Source organism: Bubalus kerabau, chromosome 1, assembly GCF_029407905.1.
Source record: "Bubalus kerabau isolate K-KA32 ecotype Philippines breed swamp buffalo chromosome 1, PCC_UOA_SB_1v2, whole genome shotgun sequence".
Classification (NCBI taxonomy): Eukaryota; Metazoa; Chordata; class Mammalia; order Artiodactyla; family Bovidae; genus Bubalus; species Bubalus kerabau.
Genome location: NC_073624.1, coordinates 103,068,558 through 103,095,195, shown reverse-complemented (window position 1 = coordinate 103,095,195; position 26,638 = coordinate 103,068,558). Strand labels below are relative to the sequence as shown.

Genomic DNA, 26,638 nt, shown 5'->3' with positions numbered 1-26,638 from the left:
CACTCTTGGCATCTAGTATTTTGAAACCAACACTTATATTGTGTTTTCTCTCTACCTAGGTTATAAGTTTCTTGAGGTCAGGCAGACACCCTGACATCCCGTCTTCAGGATATCACGTGATGCCTCCATGCAGTGTGGCTTTAAATATTTTGACTGATGGAGCAAAAAAAAGAGACTGTAGACTTTGATTTTCTCCTGTAATACAATTGTTGATTCTCAGTTATTTAAGTAAATTTAACCCAGAAACTGTCCCTAATTCTAAAGAAAGGCATATATTATGTTCATACTCTACACAGTTCCCAGAGTGAAAACGAGAAATGCAGTTGTCTGATAAGAGTCCATTGTTTTGATGGTCAATCAATGGAACATGAGCAAGATCGACAATGCTATTGCGGTCATTTGTTGGAAAAAAAAACAATAAAATACATCAAAACCTAGGAATATAGTTTATCTAAAAATAAAAATTTTAGTAATCTTAGTATTTTAAGTAAATTTTGCTTAGTATTTTTAAGAAATGCCACTTTATATAGACAATTGCTCCTTGAAAGAAAAGCTATGACAAACCTAAACAGCATGTTAAAAACCAAAGACATCACGCTTCCCTGGCAGGTCAGTGGCTGGGACTCTGAGCTTCCAATGCAGGGGGTATGAGTTCAATCCCTGGTTAGGGAACTAGAATCCATATGTTGCATTGCACAGCCAAATAAGTAAAATAAATATGTAGTTTTCTTTCTTTCTTTTTTTTTTTTTAAAGCGAGACATCACTTTGGCACAAAGGTCCATATAGTCAAAACTATGGTTTTTCCAGTAGTCATGTACGGATGTGAGGTCTGGACCATAAAAAAGGCTGCTACTGCTAAGTCATTTCAGTCGTGTCTGACTCTGTGCGACCCCATAGACAGCAGCCCACCAGGCTCCCCCGTCCCTGGGATTCTCCAGGCAAGAACACTGGAGTGGGTTGCCATTTCCTTCAATGCATGAAAGTGAAAAGTGAAAGTGAAGTCGCTCAGTCATATCCGACTCCTAGCGACCCCATGGACTGCAGCCTACCAGGCTCCTCTGTCCATGGGATTTTCCAGGCAAGAGTACTGGAGCGGGGTGCCATTGCCTTCTCCAAAGAAGGCTGAGCACCAAAGAACTGATGCTTTCAAATTGTGGTGCTAGAAAAGACTCTCGAGAGTCTCTTGGACAGCAAGGAGATCAAACCAGTCAATCTTAAAGGAAATCAACTCTGAATATTCATGCAAGGACTGACTGATGCTGAAGCTCTAATACTTTGGCCACCTGATGCGAAGAGCTGAGTCATTGGAAAAGACCCTGATGCTGGGAAAGATTGAAGGCAAGAGGAGAAGGGGGTGACAGGATGAGAGGGATGGCTGGCATCACCAACTCAGTGGACGTAAGTTTGAGCAAACTCCAGGAGACGGTGAAGGACAGGGAAGCCTGGTGTGCTGTAGTCCAAGGGGTCACAGAGTTGGACGTAACTGAGTGACTGAACAACAGAGAAATTCCTGTCTTGCTTGCCTAGTGAGGGGAGGGGCTGAGGATGTGGCCACACCACATGTCAATCTAATGTTGAATAGCTCTGTATAATTTTGATGACAAAATCTTGGTCTATTTCTAAAGAATAAATGAAAACATTAAAATACTCAATGAGAATCTTGAACTAAATCTTCAGAAGATCAGTATTTAACAAGTGACAATGTAATTGGAATAAGATTCAGAAGTTTGAGATCATTTTTAAACTATGTCTATGTGACAGCCTTTACAGAAACATTTTTTTTAATCAACAAAGCTTTAAAAATGCAGATTGGGAACAGCTTATTTTGATCCTGAAATATTGTATCGAATTTCCTGCCTGGCATTAGAGACACAAGTGCAAGCCACAAAGATACCAGCTGTTACACTGTATCCCATAATTTCTTCTCTGTTGTAAGAAGGCATCAGAGCACAGATATCAATACACTAAGATCTAGAAATCTGCCTGAATGTAATATTAAATCAAGTCAAAACAGGAACAGAAGCCAATTATTTCTTATATTATAAAAAGTCTGCTTTTATCCTATTAATAAATTTCACAAATTAGGTTTTAAAGAGTAATCTTTTTATATCTCATCTTGTTGCAAATGAATTTCTAAAGAAATGTTCTTCCAGTCTGCAAAAACCAAACAAATCTCTAAAATATATAGTAACCACAATAACAAAAACCACCTTTAAATACGGCTTTTTTTTGGCTTCCAACATTTCTCTGGGTTTTTAAATTATAATCACATACAAAGTTCACACCACACTAGTGCTTTATGCCAGAATAGAAACAAATATCCTTTACAATTATGCTTGACTTGTTGTGCAGAAGCAAAAGAAAAGCAGCCAATATGTAGAGGAGATGACAGATTAAGAAATACCACGAAATTAGTGGGCTTCCCTGGTAACTCAAATTGGTAAAGAATCTGCCTGCAATGCAGGAGACCCAGGTTCAATCCCTGTATTGGGAAGATCCCCTGGAGAGGGAATGGCAACCCACTCCAGTATTCTTGCCTAGAGAATTACATGGACAGAAGAGCCTGGTGGGCTACAGTCCATGGGATTGTATAGAGTTCATGGGATCGCAGAGTCGGATACGACTGAGCATATCACTTTCACTTTTCAGTCTCATGCATTGGAGAAGGAAATGGCAACCCACTCCAGTGTTCTTGCCTGGAGAATTCCAGGGACGGGGGAGCTTGGTGGGCTGCCGTCTATGAGGTCGCACAGAGTCAGACACAACTGAAGTGACTTAGCAGTATAGAGAACAGACTTGTGATGGCCAAGGCAGGGAGATGGATTGGGAGGTTGGGGTTAGCAGATGCAAACTATTATGTGTAGGGTGGATAAAATAACAAGATAAAAACACAGGTTTCTGTGTAACACAGAAACTATATTCCCTGTGATAAACCATGATGGAAAAGAATATTTTTAAAATGTATATATGTATATAACTGAATCACTTCGCTGTACAGCAGAAATTAACACAACATCGTAAATCAACTACTCTTCAATTTGGAAAAAAAAAAGAATTGTCTTCTTGAGGTCCTACCTACTCTGTATTCCTGAGTCAGTTGCTCAGCCGTGTCTGACTCTGTGATCCCATGGACTGTAGCCCACCAGGCTCCTCTGTCCATGGGATTCTCCAGGCAAGAATACTGGAGTGGGTAGCCATTCTGTTTTTCAGGGCATCTTCCTGATCCAGGGATCAAACTGGGGTCTGCAACGCAGGCAGATTCTTTACCCATCTGAGCCACCAGGAAGCCCTGGCATTCCTGAGTTAAGGTCCCATAATGTAGACGCTTGACTCTGATGCTTCTGCAACACCATCCAGGGACAGACAGCCTGCTATCACTTGCTAGCTGGCATTTATGCGCATCTCCATAGCATACTATCGAGAACACCAGGATTCCTCAGATCATGAGGCTTTGCAAAGTTTGAAGGGTACTGGCAAGGAGAGTGAGTCTCAAAGTTCAGACCAAAGACTTTTGATGATCTCTTGTATCTTCTAGGACAGAAATATCCCATTTTAGTCTACCAACTACCTCATAAGAAGGCAGCACATCTCAAAAGCCACCTGTCTTTTGCTCCTCTCACTACTGGGGCAAAAACTCATCAGAATTTATAAATTTCAACACGGGCCTTTTGAGTAATTCATTGAACATTAATGTATTGAGCACCTACTATAAGCTGAGCACTGTGGCAAGAATTTGATGTCTAGTTAATTTTTAATCTCATAAGTAACTTACTAATGCAGGAATGCTCACAGGTTTATTTTATCAACATGAACATTGTAAGAGATAAGACCACAGACCTGCTTGAGGTCCTAGTGCATGCGTGCTAAGTCACTTCAGTCGTGTCCCACTCTTTGTGACCCTATAGACCCTATAGGGCCCATCAAGCTCCTCTGTCCATGGAATTCTCCAGGCAAGAGTACTGGAGTGGGCTGTCATTTCCTCCTCCAGGGGATCTTCCCAACCCAGGGACTGAACCCACATCTCTTATGTGTCCTGTACTGGCAGGTGGGTTCTTTACCACTAGCACTACCTGGAAAGTTACCAACAATTCTTGGGATTCTCTTTGACAACCAGCCCCTAGGTTGACCCTCCAGCTGATTTCCTGTCTCTGGAACTTCTTATGACTGATCTGGGAATCTTTTGTGCATGGAATTCACCCTGAAAAGACCCTTTAGTAAGCAGACTTCTTTCTGACACAGGATAGACTCAGGATAGACTAGTTCTCTGCAGAATTCCTCAACAATAAATACAATTCTTGAGATCTACTGGAAAGTTTATAATATTGTAATGTCAAGAGTTTTTCTTGCTTGTTTTCTTTTTTTGGCCACATATGAATAATTTACCCCCAATATTTAACTATACTGACACTATTTCAGTAGTGTTGCCAAAGACCATGCCATTCCTCCCATTTGTTTTTAGGACTAGTTTTGCTTTAACAGAATTGATGGCAGAAATGATCTGCCTTGCAAAGATTAAGCACACTCAAAGTGAAAGGCTAAAACTCTCAATTTTTTAAGACTTCAGATACACTGATAAATTGTATGTATGCAAATACACCTTAATTTTTGGATTATCCATCAAGAGAGATGAACAAAGGAAAATGACTACCTTTCTTACAGCTTCTAAGGAGAACAGAAGTAAGTTTAGCACCTCTGAAAGGTAATTAGGAAAAAAGGAAATCTGTTCTCTAACAGCACGTGAAATGTCACGTGGACTACCTTAAGAGGAGATGAGACAGCATGGATTCTCCTGCCCTCAAGGTCCTCAAACTACTTTTCTGGAATCTGGTACTGCTCCCCCTGGTGGCAATTTAGACACATTGTAAGTTGACTTTTCATACAAGGTTTTTTCTAAACTGTTAGGCTACTTAAGTCAATTTTACAGTCTTTTCTCCCACACACTTTTTAAGGAAAATGGATTATGCCAAACAATTAAATACCACTTAAATGCCAAAGGAAACTTACTGTGGTAGAATCAAAAGAAAGGATGTCCACAACAGGGGGAGTAGAGGTCTGCAAATCGATTACATCAAGCTTTGGATTAATCTGCATATATACATTAAAAAGGCTAATATTAGATTTTTATACCATAAGAAATTGGATGCCATTTGTAACAATCTAGAGGGTATTTCCTAATATATTCTAAAGTTAAATATATTTGTATATTTGCATGGATACAAAATTTTTAAATATTAGCCTATCAAATCTATCAGTATATAAGAAAAGATCACTGTGACCAAGTTGAATTTATCCCAGGAATAAAAAGTTGCTTTTACATTTGAAAATCAATGGGATTCACCTAGAAAGGGCTATTAAAAATAAAATAAATGACCCACCTTAAAAGATGCAGAAAAAAATCCTAGCCAGTTCAGTAAGACAAGAAAAGGAAATAAAAGCATTAAGATGTAAGAATTGGAACAGAAGAAATAAAAATTGTTATTCATATATAATTATCTATAAAGAAATCACAAAAGAATCTACCACTAAATCATTAAAACTAACAAGAGAGTTTACTAGATCCAAAATTGATACACAAAATCAATTACATGTCTGCACTTTAGTACACAGAAAATGTAAATTTTTAAAAATCATAATTTACAATATTATAAAAATTTAAAAATACATCAGAGAAAAACCAAGATGCATAAGACCTTTATGGAAAAATAAAATCATGTGAAGATATTAGAGAAGTTTATTGAAAGTTATACCATAAAGAGCTCAGAAGCAAAGTCCTATATAAATGAAAAACAAATACAAAATAAAAACGGTGCCACGAATCAGTAGAGGGAGGATGACTTGTACCTGAGACACAGGCTCACTAAACAGATCCCTAACACGTCATAAAAGATGGGCAGCAGATAAATTATAAACCTAAATGGTATGTTAAAACTATAAAGTTAATAGGAGTAAATGTGTAAAAATGTCTTTCTGACATGGGGTAGAGAAGGATATCTTAAACTAAAGCTGCAAAAGTAAAGCCATAAGGCCGAAAAAGGTAAAAATGGGTCCATCTTATTTACACCAATATTAAGGATTTCTGTTTCACAATGGATACCATAAAGTTAATAATCAGATAATGGAACAGGAGGAGATATTATGTTTGAAACTGGAAAAGGACAAATATCTAAAATATATAGGAAAAAACCTACAAATCAATGTGAAAAGAAGTCCTAAGAAAACATCACAGGAAACCTAACAGTTATCTAGACTATGAAGAGATTTTCAGAAACAGTAGTAGTAATTAGAAAAGGGAAGAGTAAAGCAAAATCCCACTTACTACCTATCAGGTTACAAAAGCTAGAAAGCTCAGTGGTGTGCTGACCTTGTTTATAGAGCATTTTTTGTAATGGCAAAAACAAAAACCACAATCTTAGAGAAACTAACACTACATTGTAAATCAACTATCAATAAAATAAATAAATTCAAGAAACAAACCACAATCAGAAATCCCCAAATGTTTATCTACAGTGGAACAGATACATAATCATGGGAATTTCTGTCTTAAATTCATTGGAATCCTATACAGCGGTGAAAATGAATGAAATACAACTATGCATAACAACATATGAAAGCATGAATTCAGAATCCATACATACAAATCTCAGGATTTTAATGTTAAATAAAAAAGCAGGTTGTATAAAAATATACATAGTATGATTCCATTATATAAAGTTTAGAACTGTCCAAAATTAAATAATATCTAATTATTGATTCAAACATATATAGTAAAATTTAAAAGAAAAGCAAGAGAATAATAGAGTCGTGACTACTTTGGAGGAAGATTATTTCAGAATTTTGGGGAAAAAAAAAACAGGAAAGAAACCACAAGGTCACTAATTATTTACACTAAACATTATGAATGCAAAAAAATAAACAAAGGGCAACAAAGATAGCAGAACCTGGTATCAAACAAATGCTACCAACAATCAGAGTACTGGCGAACCTCAGGAAGGGACTGTTGACTGAGAAAGGCTTCCCATGGGGAAAAGAGAGCTTAAGATGACTTCTTTAGAAAAGTTACGAAAACAAAAGCAGAGGGAGAGAGAGAGACGGAGATGAGGTTATGAGCCTCCGCGAGCAGAGGCAGAATGCTGACACAAACTGTTGCACAAGGCGGCCACGAGAGCGGGTGGCAAGGGTCAAACTGTGAGGGGTGAAGGCATCTGGGGAGGCACAGAAAAACTGCAGGCTAAAACGTGCGTTAGAAAGATTATGCTGGCGGGAACATGTCGAGTATCCAGAATAAAGTAGGGATGTAACAGTGAGGAGAACTGCAGCAGTCAGGGGCTGTGGTGATAGGGGCTGAACCCGTGGTTAAGAGGAGTGGAATGATTTCAAAAGCACGTATCATGTTTGCTCGGTACAGCTGTAGCTTTGGAAACATTATGAAGTATTTACATTTATCCAGCCACTTGAGTTACAGGCAGAGGGGTACACACCCAATAATCCCCATACCGCAATAAAGAAGGAATCAGAACCGTACAAGACAATCTGTTTGGCCGCCTAGGTTTTTTCTGGCCACTCCACAGAGCAGAACACACAGCCTCCTTCCCATCAGCTCTGGGTCCAGAGTTGAGGCAAAGATAAGAAACCTGAGGTGGCTTGCTTTCCTTTCAGCGGTGAGCTAGCTGTCCAGAAAGTGCTTGCAGACGCCTTATTTTCTTTTATCTACTGCCACCTAGTGTAGATATGAAATTGTTTACCAGGAAAAATTCAATCTGCTTTTGCCATATGAAACAAGAACTGCTCCAAAAGATGAAATCATATGGAAATGATTAGCGTCTCTCATAGAGAAATCCTTGAGCTTCTACGAGCTGGGAAATTCTTGCTATAACAATATTTTACTGTATCGTGCTACAAGTTGCTGCCACAGTGATTAAGTGAAGCAGGAAAGTCTCACTAAGTAAAAGTTTATAGTCTTTTCCACAAAGAAAATATGCTGAGACAGTGACACTTACAGGTAAGTTCCTTGAGAGCTCATCTCCATGAATATTAACAGCACCTTCTAGCTCTCCATTTTTATTAAAGGAAATAACGCTTCAATAACTATAGTTGCCTTGAAATGGGAATCAGCTGCCTCATGAGAGGCTGAGTTTTCCATCATCGTGCAAGGAATTCATGCATGATGGAGGATTAATACAGGTGCCCTCACAGATTCCATCCCATGCCGAGGTTCTGGACAGTGAGGCATTCATGAGCTAAAAAATTCTGAAGAGCAAGAAGCATGTCCATCCTGTCCATTGTTGCATAATCTAAAGCTACTATGATGTCCAGTATTTGTTAACAGGATGAAATCAAATTTCGATTCTACTGAAGCACTGCATGAAAATAGTTAAAGGTACAGAATGGAACCAGAGTGACTGGTTGCAGTTCTCATGTTGCTGCTTGCTAGCTCTAAGATTTAACTTACATGGACCTCAATTTCTCATAGAATAGAAATGGTGCTTACTTTATAGTTTTTAGGAAGACTTAAAGGGAGAGGGCGATGGCACCCCACTCCAGTACTCTTGTCTGGGGAATCCCATGGACAGAGGAGCCTGGTGGGCTGCAGTCCATGGGGTCACAAAGAGTCAGACATGACTGAGCGACTTCCCTTTCACTTTTCACTTTCATGCATTGGAGAAGGAAGTTGCAACCCACTCCGGTGCTCTTGCCTGGAGAATCCCAGGGACGGGAGAGCCTGGTGGGCTGCCATCTATGAGGTCACACAGAGTCAGACACGACTGAAGTGACAGCAGCCGCAGCAGCAGCTGGGAGACAGTAGAGGACAGAGGAGCCTGGCGTGCTTCAGTCCATAGGGCTGCAAAGAGTTGGATGCAACTTAGAGACTGAACACCACCACTACCAACCCTTCTTATAATATCCTGCAACTCTCCTAGAATAGCTATTTTGAAGCCTTTCTGTCTCCAAGATCTACCATCATCCTTTAGAATGGCTCTATGTCTTCCCATCAAAATGTGCAAAAATGTGGGGAAGAAAAGTGTCAGGCACACACTAAGTTCCTCCTTCAAGAAGGAAAGTTTGGTTTCGTCTGGGGGTTTGGACTATGTAGCCCAGCTCGTGACAGTCTGAAAAAGACGAAGTCAGCATGAATTAGTGACGTGCCATTGCACAATGTGGACAGGGTTAAAATACCTTGTATTAAAAATGAGCTTCTTTCCCACCAAGAAAAGAAAGAAGTTGTTCTTATGTTTTAATTAAGACAGTGTGCCCAGGCCAGGAGCATTAACAAAGGCTCTGCAGTTAGATGAGCAGAAAGGACAGAGGAGGGGTCTGACACAGTGAAGAAGAAGATTTTATGCTTTCTGCCTTTCATGTGACCTTCATCTCTCATTTATTCTAAAAGCAATCTGGCCATCACCCTCTCTATCTGTGTAGGAATTAGTAATTTTTATGTGTAGTCAGCTGGTACCCAAGGTCTAAGACTCCATAAGATTCCACACCTTCAAACAAGTGGTGCCTTTAAAAAGACTGGCAAATGGATGACTTTTGTAAAATGTCAAATAATTTCACTGAGAAGATTGAGATTATGTGATTCAAATCAGCCTAATAGAAAACATAATAAAATACAAAACAGGAATACGGTGTTGCTTCAAACTCAGAAATGAAACCCTTCTGTTACTAAAAAAAGAGGAAGCTGGGGAAATTAGATCATTTAGATGCTATTTATTTCACATTTTCTAATAATATATTTTCAGTCTTTTAATTAGGAATTTTGACCTCAAAAAAAGGGGGTTGCTTGTTTTCAATTATTTCCAAAGTAACATATTACTTTGCCTAAAGCTTTGGAAAAAAAAGTTTAATCCATCAAATTTAGTATTTCAAAGTAAAATTTGCTTATCTTAAATAATACACAGTACAACTTCTATTCTGACTCACACTATTCTAAGTGACATTTAAAAATTAACAGCCTTTTAGCTATGAGAGATTCACAGACATTAGTTTGAAGTCTTTAAAAAATAATTTGATATTTAACAATTATTTATTCATAATGTTAAAGATGTTCTCTGTCCAGAAAACTTTATACCCTTGCTTTACTTTAAGAGATTTTACAGGAAAAAAATGAACAGTTGGTTGTTTTTATGCAGAATCCTATATCACAAAGTCTCTGGCATTTTATGTCACAAAATCTGGATTTTGACAAATGTAAGCCATACTGTATACTTAGTTTAAGCAGGTAATAAATGCAAAGTGCTCAGGTAGTAACTGATATTTAGTAAATGTTCAATACTCACTGGGCATCTAGTAAGAATGAAGCCTTTTGCTAAATATAAAAAATAAAAACAAATTGGAGTTGTAAGAATATCTTTTTGTACAATCTATATACTCTCTCAGGAAATGGCTCTCGTCACTATCCTATATACAAGCCATACTTAAGAATGTTAAATCATAATTACTTGTAACACTTAGGGAAACAGAACATTAGTTCCCCCAACCATCTTCCATAACTAAGAAAAGAGAAAGAAATGGATAATGACTCTATGAATTGGTCTCTGATCTGCTAGTATTAGAAACTGAATTATGTATCCAGACATTCACTTTCTCAGAAGTGCCATTTTCAAAAATTTTCTTGGTAAATAAATGATGGATGACAATTGCTACTGAAACTTTATTTCAATCCCCATTTAGTAAATATGTATGAGTACTTACAGGCTTCCCAGGTGGCTTAGTGGTAAAGCATCCACCTGCCAAGCAAGAGACATGGGTTTGATCCCTGGGTTGGGAAGACTCCCTGGAGAAGGAAATGGCAACCCACTCCAGTATTCTTGCCTGGGAAATCCCATGGACAGAAGAGCCTGGCGGGCTACAGACCACAGGGTCACAAAAAAGTCAGACATGACTCTGAGACTAAACAAGAGCAACAAGTATTTACAGAAAATTTAAACTATACACAAAGGTTGACTTTCTCAAGGCAACAAACATAATCATTCAGTCCCAATGTTCAAGATTCTGCACCAAGTAACTGAGCTGTAACTCCAAGATGAAAAGCCAGTTTTTAATAGATTTTTAAGTGTCTATGTGAAAAATATGGGTATAGAATGGTTCTGCATGGCCTGGGTCATCCTGACCTAGCCATACAAAGCAACCCAGCTAGTTTTACTGCTTTCTGGCTGGACTGCCAGAGCAGAGCTACTGACAGAACTTGTTGACATCTTAAAGAAAGTCTAAGCACTCTTAAGTGGGCTATGGGCTAAGAGTAAATCACAGAGAAAATGGCTTGAGTCCCCAGAGCCGAGGCAGTGTGACATGGAAGTATCACTAGATTAAGGGTAAGGAGACCTGGGCTCAGCCTGCAGCTCTGTCACCTACCACTCTGGAAAGGCAGGTGTCTGAATGGATAAAAGGGCAGCAGCAATGCTGCTGATCAGGCCCAGCCAAGCTACAGAAATACCAGAATGAAAAACACCAAGAGTCCATAAGATCAGCGTGGGTGAAACAAGGAAACTCAAGTTAAAATATATTTCACATATACTTGATGTGAATGCATTTGATCACAGGGGATCAACAAATGCATCTATAATTGTAGAAACTGAAACAAAATGTGATAAACCAGAAATTACAATATATTCTTTCTTTCAAAGAAATAAAAGTGGTAGAACCAAGATGGTGGAAAAGTAGGTGGATGTGGAGTGCATCTCTGTACACAGATGGATCAGGAGTACATCTAGAGATACATCAGTTCTCACAGAACACTGGCTGAATACTAGGAGTCCTTGGCCACAGGAAAGGACTATACAGATCTGTGCGTGACTGGGAGGGATGGAAGGAAGGGGGAGGAGAGCACACAGGACCAGACCTGCTTCTAGGGGTGGGGGAGCTGAAGCAGGGGAGAGACTCCTGCTGTTGGTTCTGGGTTTCTAGGGTTTTTTCCTTTCCTTTTTCTCTGATGTTGTGGTTGTTGTTTTTATTATTATTATTTATATTCAGGCTTTGGGGATTTTTTTTTAAACCATACTTTTTACTTCTTTTATATATTTCTACTTCTACTTTGGCTTTCTGCTACACTGTCTTTTTAAAATTTTGTGTTGTTTTTTGTTTTCTTTTTGGGGTTTGTTTGGCTCTTTTTGGATCTTTTTGTTGTTGTTTTAATATATACAGTTTGTTTTATATATGCTTCTATTTCAAATTTGCTTTTCTGAACTTTTTTTTCTTTTACCATTTTTGTCTTTTTTTCCTTTGCTTTATTCCTCAGTTGGCACTCTGCTTTGGTTCTGCTTTGTTTTGTATTTTAGTTTTTTTTTTTTTTTTCCTCCCAAATCTTCCCACCCTCTCCCTCTCCCACAGAGTCCATAAGACTGTTCTATACATCAGTGTCTCTTTTGCTGTCTCGTACACAGGGTTATTGTTACCATCTTTCTAAATTCCATATATATGCATTAGTATACTGTATTGGTATTTTTCTTTCTGGCTTACTTCACTCTGTATAATAGGCTCCAGTTTCATCCACCTCATTAGGACTGATTCAAATGTATTCTTTTTAATGGCTGAGTAATACTCCATTGTGTATATGTACCACCGCTTTCTTATCCATTCATCTGCTGATGGACATCTAGGTTGCTTCCATGTCCTGGCTATTAGAAACAGTGCTGCGATGAACATTGGGGTACACGTGTCTCTTTCCCTTCTGGTTTCCTCAGTGTGTATGCCCAGCAGTGGGATTGCTGGATCATAAGGCAGTTCTAGTTCCAGTTTTTTAAGGAATCTCCACACTGTTCTCCATAGTGGCTGTACTAGTTTGCATTCCCACCAACAGTGTAAGAGGGTTCCCTTTTCTCCACACCCTCTCCAGCATTTATTATTTGTAGACTTTTGGATCGCAGCCATTCTGACTGGTGTGAAATGGTACCTCATAGTGGTTTTGATTTGCATTTCTCTGATAATGAGTGATGTTGAGCATCTTTGCATGTGTTTGTTAGCCATCTGTATGTCTTCTTTGGAGAAATGTCTATTTAGTTCTTTGGCCCATTTTTTGATTGGGTCATTTATTTTTCTGGAGTTGAGCTGTAGGAGTTGTTTGTATATTCTCGAGATTAGTTGTTTGTCAGTTGCTTCATTTGCTATTATCTTCTCCCATTCTGAAGGCTGTCTTTTCACCTTGCTAATAGTTTCCTTTGATGTGCAGAAGCTTTTAAGGTTAATTAGGTCCCATTTGTTTATTTTTGCTTTTATTTCCAATATTCTGGGAGGTGGGTCATAGAGGATCCTGCTGTGATGTATGTCAGAGAGTGTTTTGCCTATGTTCTCCTCTAGGAGTTTTATAGTTTCTGGTCTTACATTGAGATCTTTAATCCATTTTGAGTTTATTTTTGTGTATGGTGTTAGAAAGTGTTCTAGTTTCATTCTTTTACAAGTGGTTGACCAGATTTCCCAGCACCACTTGTTAAAGAGATTGTCTTTAATCCATTGTATATTCTTGCCTCCTTTGTCAAAGATAAGGTGTCCATATGTACGTGGATTTATCTCTGGGCTTTCTATTTTGTTCCATTGATCTATATTTCTGTCTTTGTGCCAGTACCATACTGTCTTGATAACTGTGGCTTTGTAGTAGAGCCTGAAGTCAGGTAGGTTGATTCCTCCAGTTCCATTCTTCTTTCTCAAGATCGCTTTGGCTATTCGAGGTTTTTTGTATTTCCATACAAATTGTGAAATTACTTGTTCTAGCTCTGTGAAGAATGCTGTTGGTAGCTTGATAGGGATTGCATTGAATCTATAGATTGCTTTGGGTAGTATACTCATTTTCACTATATTGATTCTTCCAATCCATGAACATGGTATATTTCTCCATCTGTTAGTGTCCTCTTTGATTTCTTTCACCAGTGTTTTATAGTTTTCTATATATAGGTCTTTAGTTTCTTTAGGTAGATATATTCCTAAGTATTTCATTCTTTCCGTTGCAATGGTGAATGGAATTGTTTCCTTAATTTCTCTTTCTGTTTTCTCATTATTAGTGTATAGGAATGCAAGGGATTTCTGTGTGTTGGTTTTATATCCTGCAACTTTACTATAGTCATTGATTAGTTCTAGTAATTTTCTGGTGGAGTCTTTAGGGTTTTCTATGTAGAGGATCATGTCATCTGCAAACAGTGAGAGCTTTACTTCTTCTTTTCCAATCTGGATTCCTTTTATTTCTTTTTCTGCTCTGATTGCTGTGGCCAAAACTTCCAAAACTATGTTGAATAGTAATGGTGAAAGTGGGCACCCTTGTCTTGTTCCTGACTTTAGAGGAAATGCTTTCAATTTTTCACCATTGACGATAATGTTTGCTGTGGGTTTGTCATATGTAGCTTTTATGTTGAGGTATGTTCCTTCTATTCCTGCTTTCTGGAGAGTTTTTATCATAAATGGATGTTGAATTTTGTCAAAGGCTTTCTCTGCATCTATTGAGATAATCATATGGTTTTTATTTTTCAATTTGTTAATGTGGTGTATTACATTGATTGATTTGCGGATATTGAAGAATCCTTGCATCCCTGGGATAAACCCCACTTGGTCATGGTGTATGATCTTTTTAATGTGTTGTTGGATTCTGATTGCTAGAATTTTGTTAAGGATTTTTGCATCTATGTTCATCAGTGATATTGGCCTGTAGTTTTCTTTTTTTGTGGGATCTTTGTCAGGTTTTGGTATTAGGGTGATGGTGGCCTCATAGAATGAGTTTGGAAGTTTACCATCCTCTGCAATTTTCTGGAAGAGTTTGAGCAGGATAGGTGTGGGCTCTTCTCTAAATTTTTGGTAGAATGCAGCTATGAAGCCATCTGGACCTGGGCTTTTGTTTGCTGGAAGATTTTTGATTACAGTTTCAATTTCCGTGCTTGTGATGGGTCTGTTAAGATTTTCTATTTCTTCCTGGTCGAGTTTTGGAAAGTTGTACTTTTCTAAGAATTTGTCCATTTCTTCCACATTGTCCATTTTATTGGCATATAATTGTTGATAATACTCTCTTATGATCCTTTGTATTTCTGTGTTGTCTGTTGTGATCTCTCCATTTTCATTTCTAATTTTATTTATTTGATTTTTCTCCCTTTGTTTCTTGATGAGTCTGGCTAATGGTTTGTCAATTTTATTTATCCTTTCAAAGAACCAGCTTTCGGCTTTGTTGATTTTTGCTATGGTCTCTTTTGTTTCTTTTGCATTTATTTCTGCTCTAAGTTTTAAGATTTCTTTCCTTCTACTAACCCTGGGGTTCTTCATTTCTTCCTTTTCTAGTTGCTTTAGGTGTAGAGTTAGGTTATTTATTTGACTTTTTTCTTGTTTCTTGAGGTGTGCCTGTATTGCTATGAACTTTCCCCTTAGGACTGCTTTTACCGTGTCCCACAGGTTTTGGGTTGTTGTGTTTTCATTTTCATTCGTTTCTATGCAAATTTTGATTTCTTTTTTGATTTCTTCTGTGATTTGCTGGTTATTCAGCAGCATGTTGTTCAGCCTCCATATGTTGGAATTTTTAATAGTCTTTCTCTTGTAATTGAGATCTAATCTTACTGCATTGTGGTCAGAAAAGATGCTTGGAATGACTTCTATTTTTTTGAATTTACCAAGGCTAGCTTTATGGCCCAGGATGTGATCTATCCTGGAGAAGGTTCCATGTGCGCTTGAGAAAAAGGTGAAATTCATTGTTTTGGGATGAAATGTCCTATAGATATCAATTAGGTCTAAATGGTCTATTGTATCGTTTAAAGTTTGTGTTTCCTTGTTAATTTTCTGTTTAGTTGATCTATCCATAGGTGTGAGTGGGGTATTAAAGTCTCCCACTATTATTGTGTTATTGTTAATTTCTCCTTTCATACTTGTTAGCATTTGTCTTACATACTGCAGTGCTCCCGTGTTGGGTGCATATATATTTATAATTGTTATATCTTCTTCTTGGATTGATCCTTTGATCATTATGTAGTGACCATCTTTGTCTCTTTTCACAGTCTTTGTTTTAAAGTCTATTTTATCTGATATGAGTATTGCTACTCCTGCTTTCTTTTGGTCCCTATTTGCATGGAAAATCTTTTTCCAGCCCTTCACTTTCAGTCTGTATGTGTCCCCTGTTTTGAAGTGGGTCTCTTGTAGACAACATATGTAGGGGTCTTGTTTTTGTATCCATTCAGCCAGTCTTTGTCTTTTGGTTGGGGCATTCAACCCATTTACGTTTAAGGTAATTACTGATAAGTATGATCCCGTTGCCATTTACTTTATTGTTTTGGGTTCGAATTTATACACCGTTTTTGTGTTTCCTGTCTAGAGAATATCCTTTAGTATTTGTTGGAGAGCTGGTTTGATGGTGCAGAATTCTCTCAGCTTTTGCTTGTCTGAAAGGCTTTTGATTTCTCCTTCATACTTGAATGAGATCCTTGCTGGGTACAATAATCTGGGCTGTAGGTTATTTTCTTTCATCATTTTAAGTATGTCTTGCCATTCCCTCCTGGCTTGAAGAGTTTCTATTGAAAGGTCAGCTGTTATCCTTATGGGTATTCCCTTGTGTGTTATTTGTTGTTTTTCCCTTGCTGCTTTTAATATTTGTTCTTTGTGTTTGATCTTTGTTAATTTGATTAATATGTGTCTTGGGGTGTTTCGCCTTGGGTTTATCCTGTTTGGGACTCTCTGGGTTTCTTGGACTTGGGTGATTATTTCCTTCCCCATTTTAGGGAAGTTTTCAACTATTATCTCCTCAAGTATTTTCTCATGGTCTTTCTTTTTGTCTTCTTCTTCTGGGACCCCTATGATTCGAATGTTGTAGCGTTTAATATTGTCCTGGAGGTCTCTGAGATTGTCCTCATTTCTTTTAATTCGTTTTTCTTTTATCCTCTCTGATTCATTTATTTCTACCATTCTATCTTCTAATTCACTAATCCTATCTTCTGCCTCTGTTATTCTACTATTTGTTGCCTCCAGAGTGTTTTTAATTTCACTTATTGCATTATTCATTATATAGTGACTCTTTTTTATTTCTTCTAAGTCCTTGTTAAACCTTTCTTGCATCTTCTCAATCCTTGCCTCCAGGCTATTTATCTGTGATTCCATTTTAATGTCAAGATTTTGGATCAATTTCACTATCATTATTCGGAATTCTTTATCAGGTAGATTCCCTATCTCTTCCTCTTTTGTTTGGTTTGGTGGGCATTTATCCTGTTCCTTTATCTGCTGGGTATTCCTCTGTCTCTTCATCTTGTTTAAATTGCTGAGTTTGGGGTGTCCTTTCTGTATTCTGGCAGTTTGTGGAGTTCTCTTTATTGTGGTGTTTCCTCACTGTGTGTGGGTTTGTACAGGTGGCTTGTCAAGGTTTCCTGGTTAGGGAAACTTGTGTCGATGTTCTGGTGGATGGAGCTGTATTTCTTCTCTCTCCTTTCGAAGAGTTGGGTTGCTTTTCTGGGTGCCTGATGTCCTCTGCCAGCATTCAGAAGTTGTTTTGTGGAATTTACTCGATGTTTAAATGCTCTTTTGATGAATTTGTGGGAGAGAAAGTGTTCTCCCCGTCCTACTCCTCCGCCATCTTGGCTCCTCCTCGGATCATTTATTTTTGTGTTTCAGTATTTCAGCTGAGTGTTCAGCCGAAGGTCTTGAAATAGCTCATCAGCAAAAGTACTCTGAGTGCTTATACACAGAGACTGGAAACTTCCTTTTCATTTTTTTTGCAGAGGATGAATTTTCAGATTGCTTCTCCAAAGCCAAGCCTTCCTGTTTGGTAGACCCTGTACTATCTGCTCCTGCTCCTGCTTTTTAACAAGCATGAGCGAAAGCAGCTGGTCCCAATCCCCTAGTTTTGTTTTTAATTGGTGGATTTCATTTTTGCTTTCTTTTGTTTGTCCGGTTGCTCTCTTGTAATTTGCTTTCTGTTTTAGTTTCGTGTGTGTGTATGTGTGTTCTTTTGTTTTTGTTTCTGCTTGTCTAATTTTGCTTTTACCATTTGTCTGGAGTTCATTTTTTGTGTTTTTTTTTTAAATCCCCTTTATTGCCATGACAAACGGCTTATGGGGTCTTGGTTCACTAACCAGAAGTTGGGCCTTAGCCTCTGGGTGGGAGTGCTGAGTCCAGGACGCTGGACCACAAGAGTACTCCTGATTTCAAGCAGTATTATCAGTGAGAACTCCCACAAAAGCCTCCATCCAAATCCAAGACCCAGCACCACTCAACTGTCGGCAGCACCCAGTGCTGGGTGCCTCACCCAAAGAATAAGCAAGACAGGAACACAATCCCAAGCAGCAGCAGGCAGGCTGCCCACAGATACCCCAAACACAGCCCTGCCCATCAACAGGAAAAAACTCACTCCCACTGACCAGAATGCGGGCACAAGCCCCTCCCAACACGAAGCTTACACAAGCCACTGGACCAACCTCACCCACCAGGGGCAGAGACTGGAAGCAAGAACTATGACCCTATAGCCTGAGGATAGGAGACCTCAAACACAATGACACAAAATGAAAAGACAGAGAAATATTGTACAGTTGAAGGAACAAGGTAAAAACCCACAAGACCTACAGACAATGGGGCTGCAAAAACAAAGAGGAAATAAGCAAACTACCTGAAAAAGAATTCAGAGTAATGATAGTAAACATGATCCAAAAATCTCAAAAGTGGAAAGGAGAAAATGCAAGATTCTTTTAACACATTTAGCAAGGACCTAGAAGAAATAAAGAATAAATAGTAATGAACAACACAATTACTGAAATTAAAAATACTGTGTATGTTAAGTCGCTTCAGTCATGTCAGACTCTTTGCAGTCCTATGGATTATAGCCCACCAGGCTCCTCTGTCAATGAGATTTTTCAGGCAAGAATACTGGAGTGGGTTGCCATTTCCTTCTCCAGTGTATGAAAGTGGAAAGTGAAAGTGAAGTCACTCAGTCATGTCCGATTCCTAGCGACCCCATGGACTGCAGCCTACCAGGCTCCTCTGTCCATGGGATTTTCCAGGCAAGAGCACTGGAGTGGGGTGCCATTGTCTTCTCCGGACAAGAGACTACTATATGCCAATAAAATGGACAACCTGGAAGAAACAGTCAAATTCTTAGAAAAGTAAAACCTTCTAAGACTCAACCAGGAAGAAATAGAAAATATGAACAGACCAATCACAAGCACTGAAATAGAAACTGTGATAAAAAAAAATCTTCCAACAAACAGAAGCCTAGGGCCAAATGTCTTCACAGGCAAATTCTGTCAAATATTGGAGAAGTGCTAAACCTATCCTTCTCAAACTTTTCCAAAAAACTGCAGAGGGAGGAAAACTCCCAAACTCATTCTAAGAAGCCATCATCACCCTGATATCAATACTGAATATACCACACAAAAAGAAAATTATGGGCCAATATCTCTGATGAACAACCATCCTCAACAAAATACTAGCAAACACAGAATCCAATAACACGTTAAAAGGATCATACACCATGATCAAGTGAGGTTTATCCCAGGGATGCAAGGATTCTTTAACACACACAAATCAATCAATGTGATACACCATATTAACAAATTGAAATATAAAAACCATATGATCATCTCAATAGATGTAGCAAAAGTTCTCAACAAGATTCAATACCCATTTATGATAAAAAATTCTCCAGAAAGTAGGCACAGAAGGAACCTACCTCAACAAAATAAAGGCCATATATGACAAACCCAGAGCAAACATTCTTAATGGTGAAAAAGTGAAAGCATTTCTTCTAAGATCAAGAACAAGACAAGGATGCCGACTCTTGCCACTATTATTGAGTATTGTTTTGGAAGTCCTAGCCATGGCAATCAGAGAAAAAAAGAAAAGAAATAAAAGGAATCCAGACTGGAAAAGAAGTAAAACTCCCACTGTTTGCAAATGACATGATACTATACACAGAACACTTTAAAGATGTCACCAGAAAATTACTAGAGCTAATTGATGAATTTAGTAAAGTCTCACTCCAGTACTCTTGCCTGGAAAATCCCATGGATGGAGGAGCCTGGAAGGCTGCAGTCCATGGGGTCGCTAAGAGTCAGACACGACTGAGCAACTTCCCTTTCACTTTTCACTTTCATGCATTGGAGAAGGAAATGGCGACCCACTCCAGTGTTCTTGCCTGGAGAATCCCAGGGACGGGGGAGCCTGGTGGGCTGCCGTCTATGGGGTCGCACAGAGTTGGACACGACTGAAGCGACTTAGCAGCAGCAGGATACAAAATTAATACACAGAAACCTCTTGCATTCCTATACATTAACAACAAAAAGTCAGAAAGAGAAATTAAGGAAACAATCCTGAAAAGACAACCCTCAGAAGAGGAGAAAATAATTGCAAACAAAGCAACTGACAAAAGATTTATCTCCAAAATAACAGTTATAGCAGCTCAATATCAAAAAAACAACCCAGTCAAAAAACGGGTGGAACACCTAAACAGACATTTCTCCAAAGAAGCCATTTCTCCAAAGATGGCCACCAAACACATGAAAAGATGCTCAACATTGCCCATTATTAGAGAAATGCAAATCAAAACTACAATGAGGTATCACCTCATGATGGTGATATGGGCATCATCAAAAAAATCTACAAACAGTAAATGCTAGCGAGGATGTGGAGAAAAGGGAACCCTCCTGCAATGTTGATGGATATGTAAATTGATACAGCCACTATGGAGAGCTGAATGAAGATTCCTTAAAGCACTAGGAAGAAAACTACCATATGACCCAGCAATTCTACTACTGGGCATATACTCTGAGAAAACCATAATTCAAAAAGACACATGTACCCCAGTGTTCATGGCAGTACTATTTACAATAGCCGGGACATGGAAGCAAGCTAGATGTCCATCAACAGATGAATCAATAAAGAACGTGTGGTACGTATAAACAATGGAACATTATTCAGCCATAAAAGGAAGGAATTGAGTGAGGTGGATGAACCTAGAGCCTGTTGTACAGAGTAAAATCACTCAGAAAGAGGAAAAACAAATATCATATATTAACATACATAAATGGAATCTAAAAAATGGTACTGAGGAACTTATTTTCAGGGCAAAAATAGAGATGCTGACATAGAGAACAGACTGGTGGGTACGGGTGGGGAAGGAGAAGAGGAGGCGCATAGATAAGTGTAGCATTGACATATATATAGTACCATGTGCAAAACAGCCAGTGGGAAGTTCAGCTTGGTGCTCTGTGACAACCTAGAGGGGTGGGATGAGGGAAGTAGGAGGGAGGCTGATTCACATTGTGGTATAGCAGAAACCAACACAACATTGTAAAGCAATTATCCTCCAATTAAAAATGTATAAAATTTATTTTAAAAAATGAATAATGATTTCAGTGCAATACAATCTATTGCATAGAATTAAATTCCATGAGCCATCCTCATGTAAATACATAGATGACTACAGTTCATCAAGCATTCATAGTTGTTTTTAGTGGGAGGTATCCATTTAATCACACTGGTGAAAATGGAACTTTTTACAATCCATTTTGAAGATCTAAAACATATACCACCATGTATTTACACATAGTATGAACTTAATAAATATTGGTAGAGTCTAGGAATATATAATAAAAAAAAGCAAATGATACATTCACTTAATGTTCTGACCTGCCTCCTGAGAAATCTGTATGCAGGTTAAGAAGCAATAGTTAGAACTGGACATGGAACAATTGACTGGTTCCAAACTGGGAAAGGAGTATGTCAGGGCTGTATATTGTCACCCTGCTTGTTTAACTTATAAGAAGAGTACATCATGAGAAATGCTGGACTGGATGAAGCACAAGCTGGAATCAAGATTGCCAGCAGAAATATCAATAACCTCAGATATGCAGATGACACCACCCTTATGGCAGAAAGTGAAGAAGAACTAAACAGCCTCTTGATGAAAGTGAAAGAGGAGAGTGAAAAAGTTGGCTTAAAACTCAACATTCAGAAAACAAAGATCATGGCATCTGGTCCCATCACTTCATGGCAAATAGATGGGAAAACAATGGAAACAGTGACAGACTTTATTTTGGGGGGCTCTGAAATCACTGCAGATGGTGACTGCAGCCATGAAATTAAAAGACACTTGCTTCTTAGAAGAAAAGTTATGATCAACCTAGACAGCATATTAAAAAACAGAGACATTACCTTGCCAACAAAGGTCTGTCTAGTCAAAGCTATGGTTTTTCCAGTAGTCACGTACAGATGTAAGCTGCTGCTGCTGCTGCTAAGTCGCTTCAGTCGTGTCCGACTCTGTGCGACCCCATAGACGGCAGCCCACCAGGCTCCCCTGTCCCTGGGATTCTCCAGGCAAGAACACTGGAGTGGGTTGCCATTTCTTTCTCCAATGCATGAAAGTGAAAAGTGAAAGTGAAGTCACTCAGTCGTGTCCGACTCTTAGCGACCCCATGGACTGCAGCCCACCAGGCTCCTCCGTCCATGGGATTTTCCAGGCAAGAGTACTGGAGTGGGGTGCCACTGCCTTCTCTGATGGATGTAAGAGTTGGACTATAAAGAAAGCTGAGTGCCCAAGAATTGATGCTTTTGAACTATGGTGTTGGAGAAGACTCTTGAGAGTCTCTTGGACAGCAAGGAGATCCAACCAGTCCATCCTAAAGGAAATCAGTCCTGAATATTCATTGGAAGGACTGATACTGAAGCTGAAACTCCAATCCTTTGGCAACCTGATGTCAAGAACTTACTCATCGGTAAAGACCCTGATGCTGGAAAAGATTGAAGGCAGGAGGAGAAGGGGACAACAGAGGATGAGATGGTTGGATGGCATCACTGACTCAATGGACATGACTTTGAGTAAACTCTGGGAGTTGGTGATGGACAGGGAGGCCTGGTGTGCTGCAGTCCATGGGGTTGCAAAGAGTCGGACACCACTAAGTGACTGAACTGAACTGAACGTTCTTATTTTCAACACATTATCCTATTATTACATTTTACAATAAAGTTGAAATAATTGATTAAAGAAAAAGTGAGGAAATGATAATACAATAAATGGCACAAAGATGAGGTAAAGCACAATGGTAAATACTTTATTTAGAAGGTCTGGAAATATGGTTGCAAGTTGAAAAGGACAAAAATCATAGCAAAGAACTGAAAATAAACACTACCATGGAAAAACAAGGGAAGAAATCCCAAAGATGTGGCCAGATTAAACAAAATCTAGAAAACTGTCCAAAGATATCATTTTTTTCTGAAAACTTACACATGAGTGTACACACACACACACACACACACACACACACACAAAAGAAAAAAACCCTGAGACTTACAGAAACAGCTGAGGTAAGAGAAAAGACCAAAACCGACGAAACCTAAGTTAAAGGACCAACAGCGGGTGAGGGACCAGGAACCACGGAAAGGAGTCGAACCACAGCATGAATAATAATCATGAAGTGGCTGGGAACTGCTATTCAGGAATAATATCTGAAAAATTCAAAACATCTACTCTAAAAACAAAGAGAGATTCTGCCAATGATTGGGGAAAAAAATTCAGATGAACAGACAATAGTGATTCCTGATTTCAGCTCTTGCTGAGAGAAAAAAGAACTTAAGAAGAATCATGCAAAATCGAAAGAAATAGACTAATCCCAGCTAAGTATCCAGCAAAGACAAATGTACAGCTAAACAGACAATTATATATATGAAAATATATGTTGGCAAACAGTAAAATGGTCTCAATTACTAGGTGTAATGCTTAAACCTCTTCTTACTGTTCATAAGACTTGCTTCAAGATACCCATTTCAATAATTGCCCTAAAAATTCTTGCCTTTCAGCTGTTCTCATGACAGCTATCACATGAGTTTCCTAAACACATCTAGAACACCAACTAGCTCAGACTTTACCGTCAGAGGCCTTCGATTTGATTCTTCATTTCCCATTATTATTATCACAGTTTTTAAGTTTTATTTCTAAATCTTCAAGCTGCAAATATGAGGCTTTAGCACTTTATATACTACTCAATTTATAGTTTTATTAGTGAATATAATTGTTTCTTAAAGTGCTATTGTTTTAAAGGAGGGCTAGGCTTTATATAATTAAGTGTAATTCCAAGCATATAGTTCGCCAATAGTCCCAAAGTATACACTTACAAATGGCAGGGCAAATACTCAAGTACTCACCTCAACAGTTTCAATTCTTCCCTCATGGGGATGTGGTGTCCTTGGGTAGATATCGAGAAGATGTGGTGGTGAATCAAAGTGCAGTCTTTTGAGGTTTCTTTTACTAACATCTTTGTAATTCAGTTCATCAAAGTTAGTCCTCCATAATAAGACCTATAAAAATTAATCAAGTTGGCAGTTACTGATTTGCAAGTACAAGTAGTAGAAAGAATTTTTAAAAAAATGAACATATAGAATAGGCTCTCAAAATAATTAGGAAGGCTAGATATATTTTCCTACAACATTATATCTCAATACTTTTTAAAAGGGTAATAGGGAGAGATTTCGTATTCTGAATTTTATGTCCACCTTATTCCAGAAATGTGGCTCTGAATGACTTTTGGTCATTTCAAATAAATACAGACGTGTTACAATTTAAATGTACCATACTCAAGAAGTTTAATCAACACTTGAAAAATAAAACACACAGACAATAGATTAGGCAACAATTCAAGTGAAAAGGCCCACACCAATATTAGGCACTCAGTGTTAGTTTTATGTATAAGTAAGTATAAAGATGAGCAAAAGAAAACAACTGCTATTTGAGTTCCACAAATGATCAGAACTGGTACCATTTCAGTTATGAGACAGCCGATTCCCTGGTACTAACAAAAACATAAACTCATTCATAATCATCTGAATATAGACAAACTCAACAAACTAGCTGGTTGTAAAAATCTCAGCTGAAGTCTCAGATCCCATTTCCCCTAATCAAATCAAAGAGGAGCAGAGAGCTTTACAAACCTGTGCATCTGCGCCTCCTGATGTAAACAGCTCTCCACCTTTTGAAAATGAAACAGTGAAGACAGGCCCCTAAGAAATAAAGGGAGATAAAAGGAAAAAAGCATTTGATAACGTGTTTCCGTGGCCAAGAAGGCTGTGAGTACTAATTTTTCATCCTAATTTGTGCAGACTATTTATGCAGTAAGTGTGAGGACATATTCAGCGGCTAGCAACCAAGGCAGGCAAAGAGAATCAAAGAATCAACTCAATTATCTGAAGACATCTATAAACAATACTAACTGAAAAAGAGATACTAATAAAAATGAGAAAACACACGTTTCTTTCCTTTAAAGAAGTTCGTGCATAGGTCAGTGAGTAAGAATTTCTTCTGTTAAGATTTTCTGGCTTTGGAATCTTATTCAACAAATCGCTAGCAGAAGCTGAATGATGGGAATGAGGCTGTACGAAGAGAAGTCATTCCATGAACCCCAACATGCTTCACCAAGTTCTTCACGTGGGCAACAGTGAGCCACTTATGGTTCTGAGAGCAGGACACAGATAGGAGAAGAGCTGTGACTGATGACAACTGATACGACGACTGTGAGAATGATGAGCTGGAGTCTGAATGAACGGTTGGAAGCCACTTAGGAAGCTCCTGCAGTTATCAGGGTGGGAGGTAACAGGAGAGAGAGCGTGGTGAGCAATGGCTGCGGCGCGGGACGACTCGGCACAGTCACAGCATGACCTCTGGGTCAGTTTTAGTCAAGAAGACTCATTTCTCATCTCAGAAATGCTAGTATACTGTTTGTTTTTTTAATAAGTTGGTAATCTATACAATGGAAACAGTGAGAGACTTTATTTTGGGGGGGACTCCAAAATCACTGCAGATGGTGACTGCAGCCATGAAATTAAAAGACGCTTGCTCTTTGGAAGAAAAGCTATGACCAACCTAGACAGCATATTAAAAAGAAGAGACATTACTTTGCCAACAAAGGTCTGTCTAGTCGAGGCTATGGTTTTTCCAGTGGTCATGTATGGATGTGAGAGTTGGACTATAAGGAAAGCTCAGCACCAAAGAATTGATGCTTTTGAACTGTGGTCTTAGAGAAGACTCTTGAGAGTCCCTTGGACTACAAGGAGATCCAACCAGTCCATTCTAAAGGAGATCAGTCCTGAATATTCATTGGGAAGACTGATGCTGAAGCTGAAACTCCAATAATTTGGCCACCTGATGCGAAGAGCTGACTCATTTGAAAAGACCCTGATGTTGGGAAAGATTGAGGGCAGGAGGAGAATGGGATGACAGAGGATGAGAGGGTTGGATGGTATCACTGACTCAATGCACATGAGTTTGAATAAGCTCTGGGAATTGGTGATGGACAAGGAAACCTGGGGTGTTGCGGTCCATGGGGTCGCAAAGAGCCAGACACAACTGAATGAATGAACTGAACTGAATCTATACAAGAAAATCTATGGGGGGAAACCTCTGTATCTTTCACGTAGACCAGCCCACAGTCTAAGGTTATTAACACCTCATAAACACCTTCACCTCCAGACTGTGAAAAATTCCATCTTCATGTATCGTGCTTTTCTCCTAAATTATTTTATTTACCTTTTTTTCCAGTACTCAGTCCTTCTTCCATGGATATTTTAATCCATGGCCACTTTTATTGGTTGTTAATCCAGCCCAATTCCATGGGTACACATATATCTGAGCTGGTTAATTGTCTTATTTCTGCTTCCCTCTAACACAGCTGTGAAACAAATGATAAAGCAAGCAGGAAGTCTGGCAGGATATATGAA

The 26,638-nt window shown here is 38.7% G+C and overlaps 1 protein-coding gene across 5 annotated transcripts in view; it reads right to left on the bottom strand.

Annotated features, from left to right (window-relative positions):
• POC1B (POC1 centriolar protein B) overlaps positions 1-26,638 on the bottom strand; it is a 108,114-nt gene that overhangs the window by 31,309 nt on the left and 50,167 nt on the right. For 3 of the 5 annotated variants that reach the window (XM_055585933.1, XM_055585958.1, XM_055585942.1), the window contains exons 8-10: positions 24,857-24,925; positions 24,074-24,226; positions 5,006-5,086 (exon numbers count right to left, since the gene is read on the bottom strand). In XM_055585933.1, the coding sequence (XP_055441908.1) occupies positions 5,006-5,086; positions 24,074-24,226; positions 24,857-24,925 (303 nt within the window). Of the gene's footprint in view, positions 1-5,005; positions 5,087-10,691; positions 10,845-24,073; positions 24,227-24,856; positions 24,926-26,638 lie in introns of those variants that run through there. The other 2 variants (XM_055585948.1, XM_055585923.1) reach the window with 2 other exon arrangements.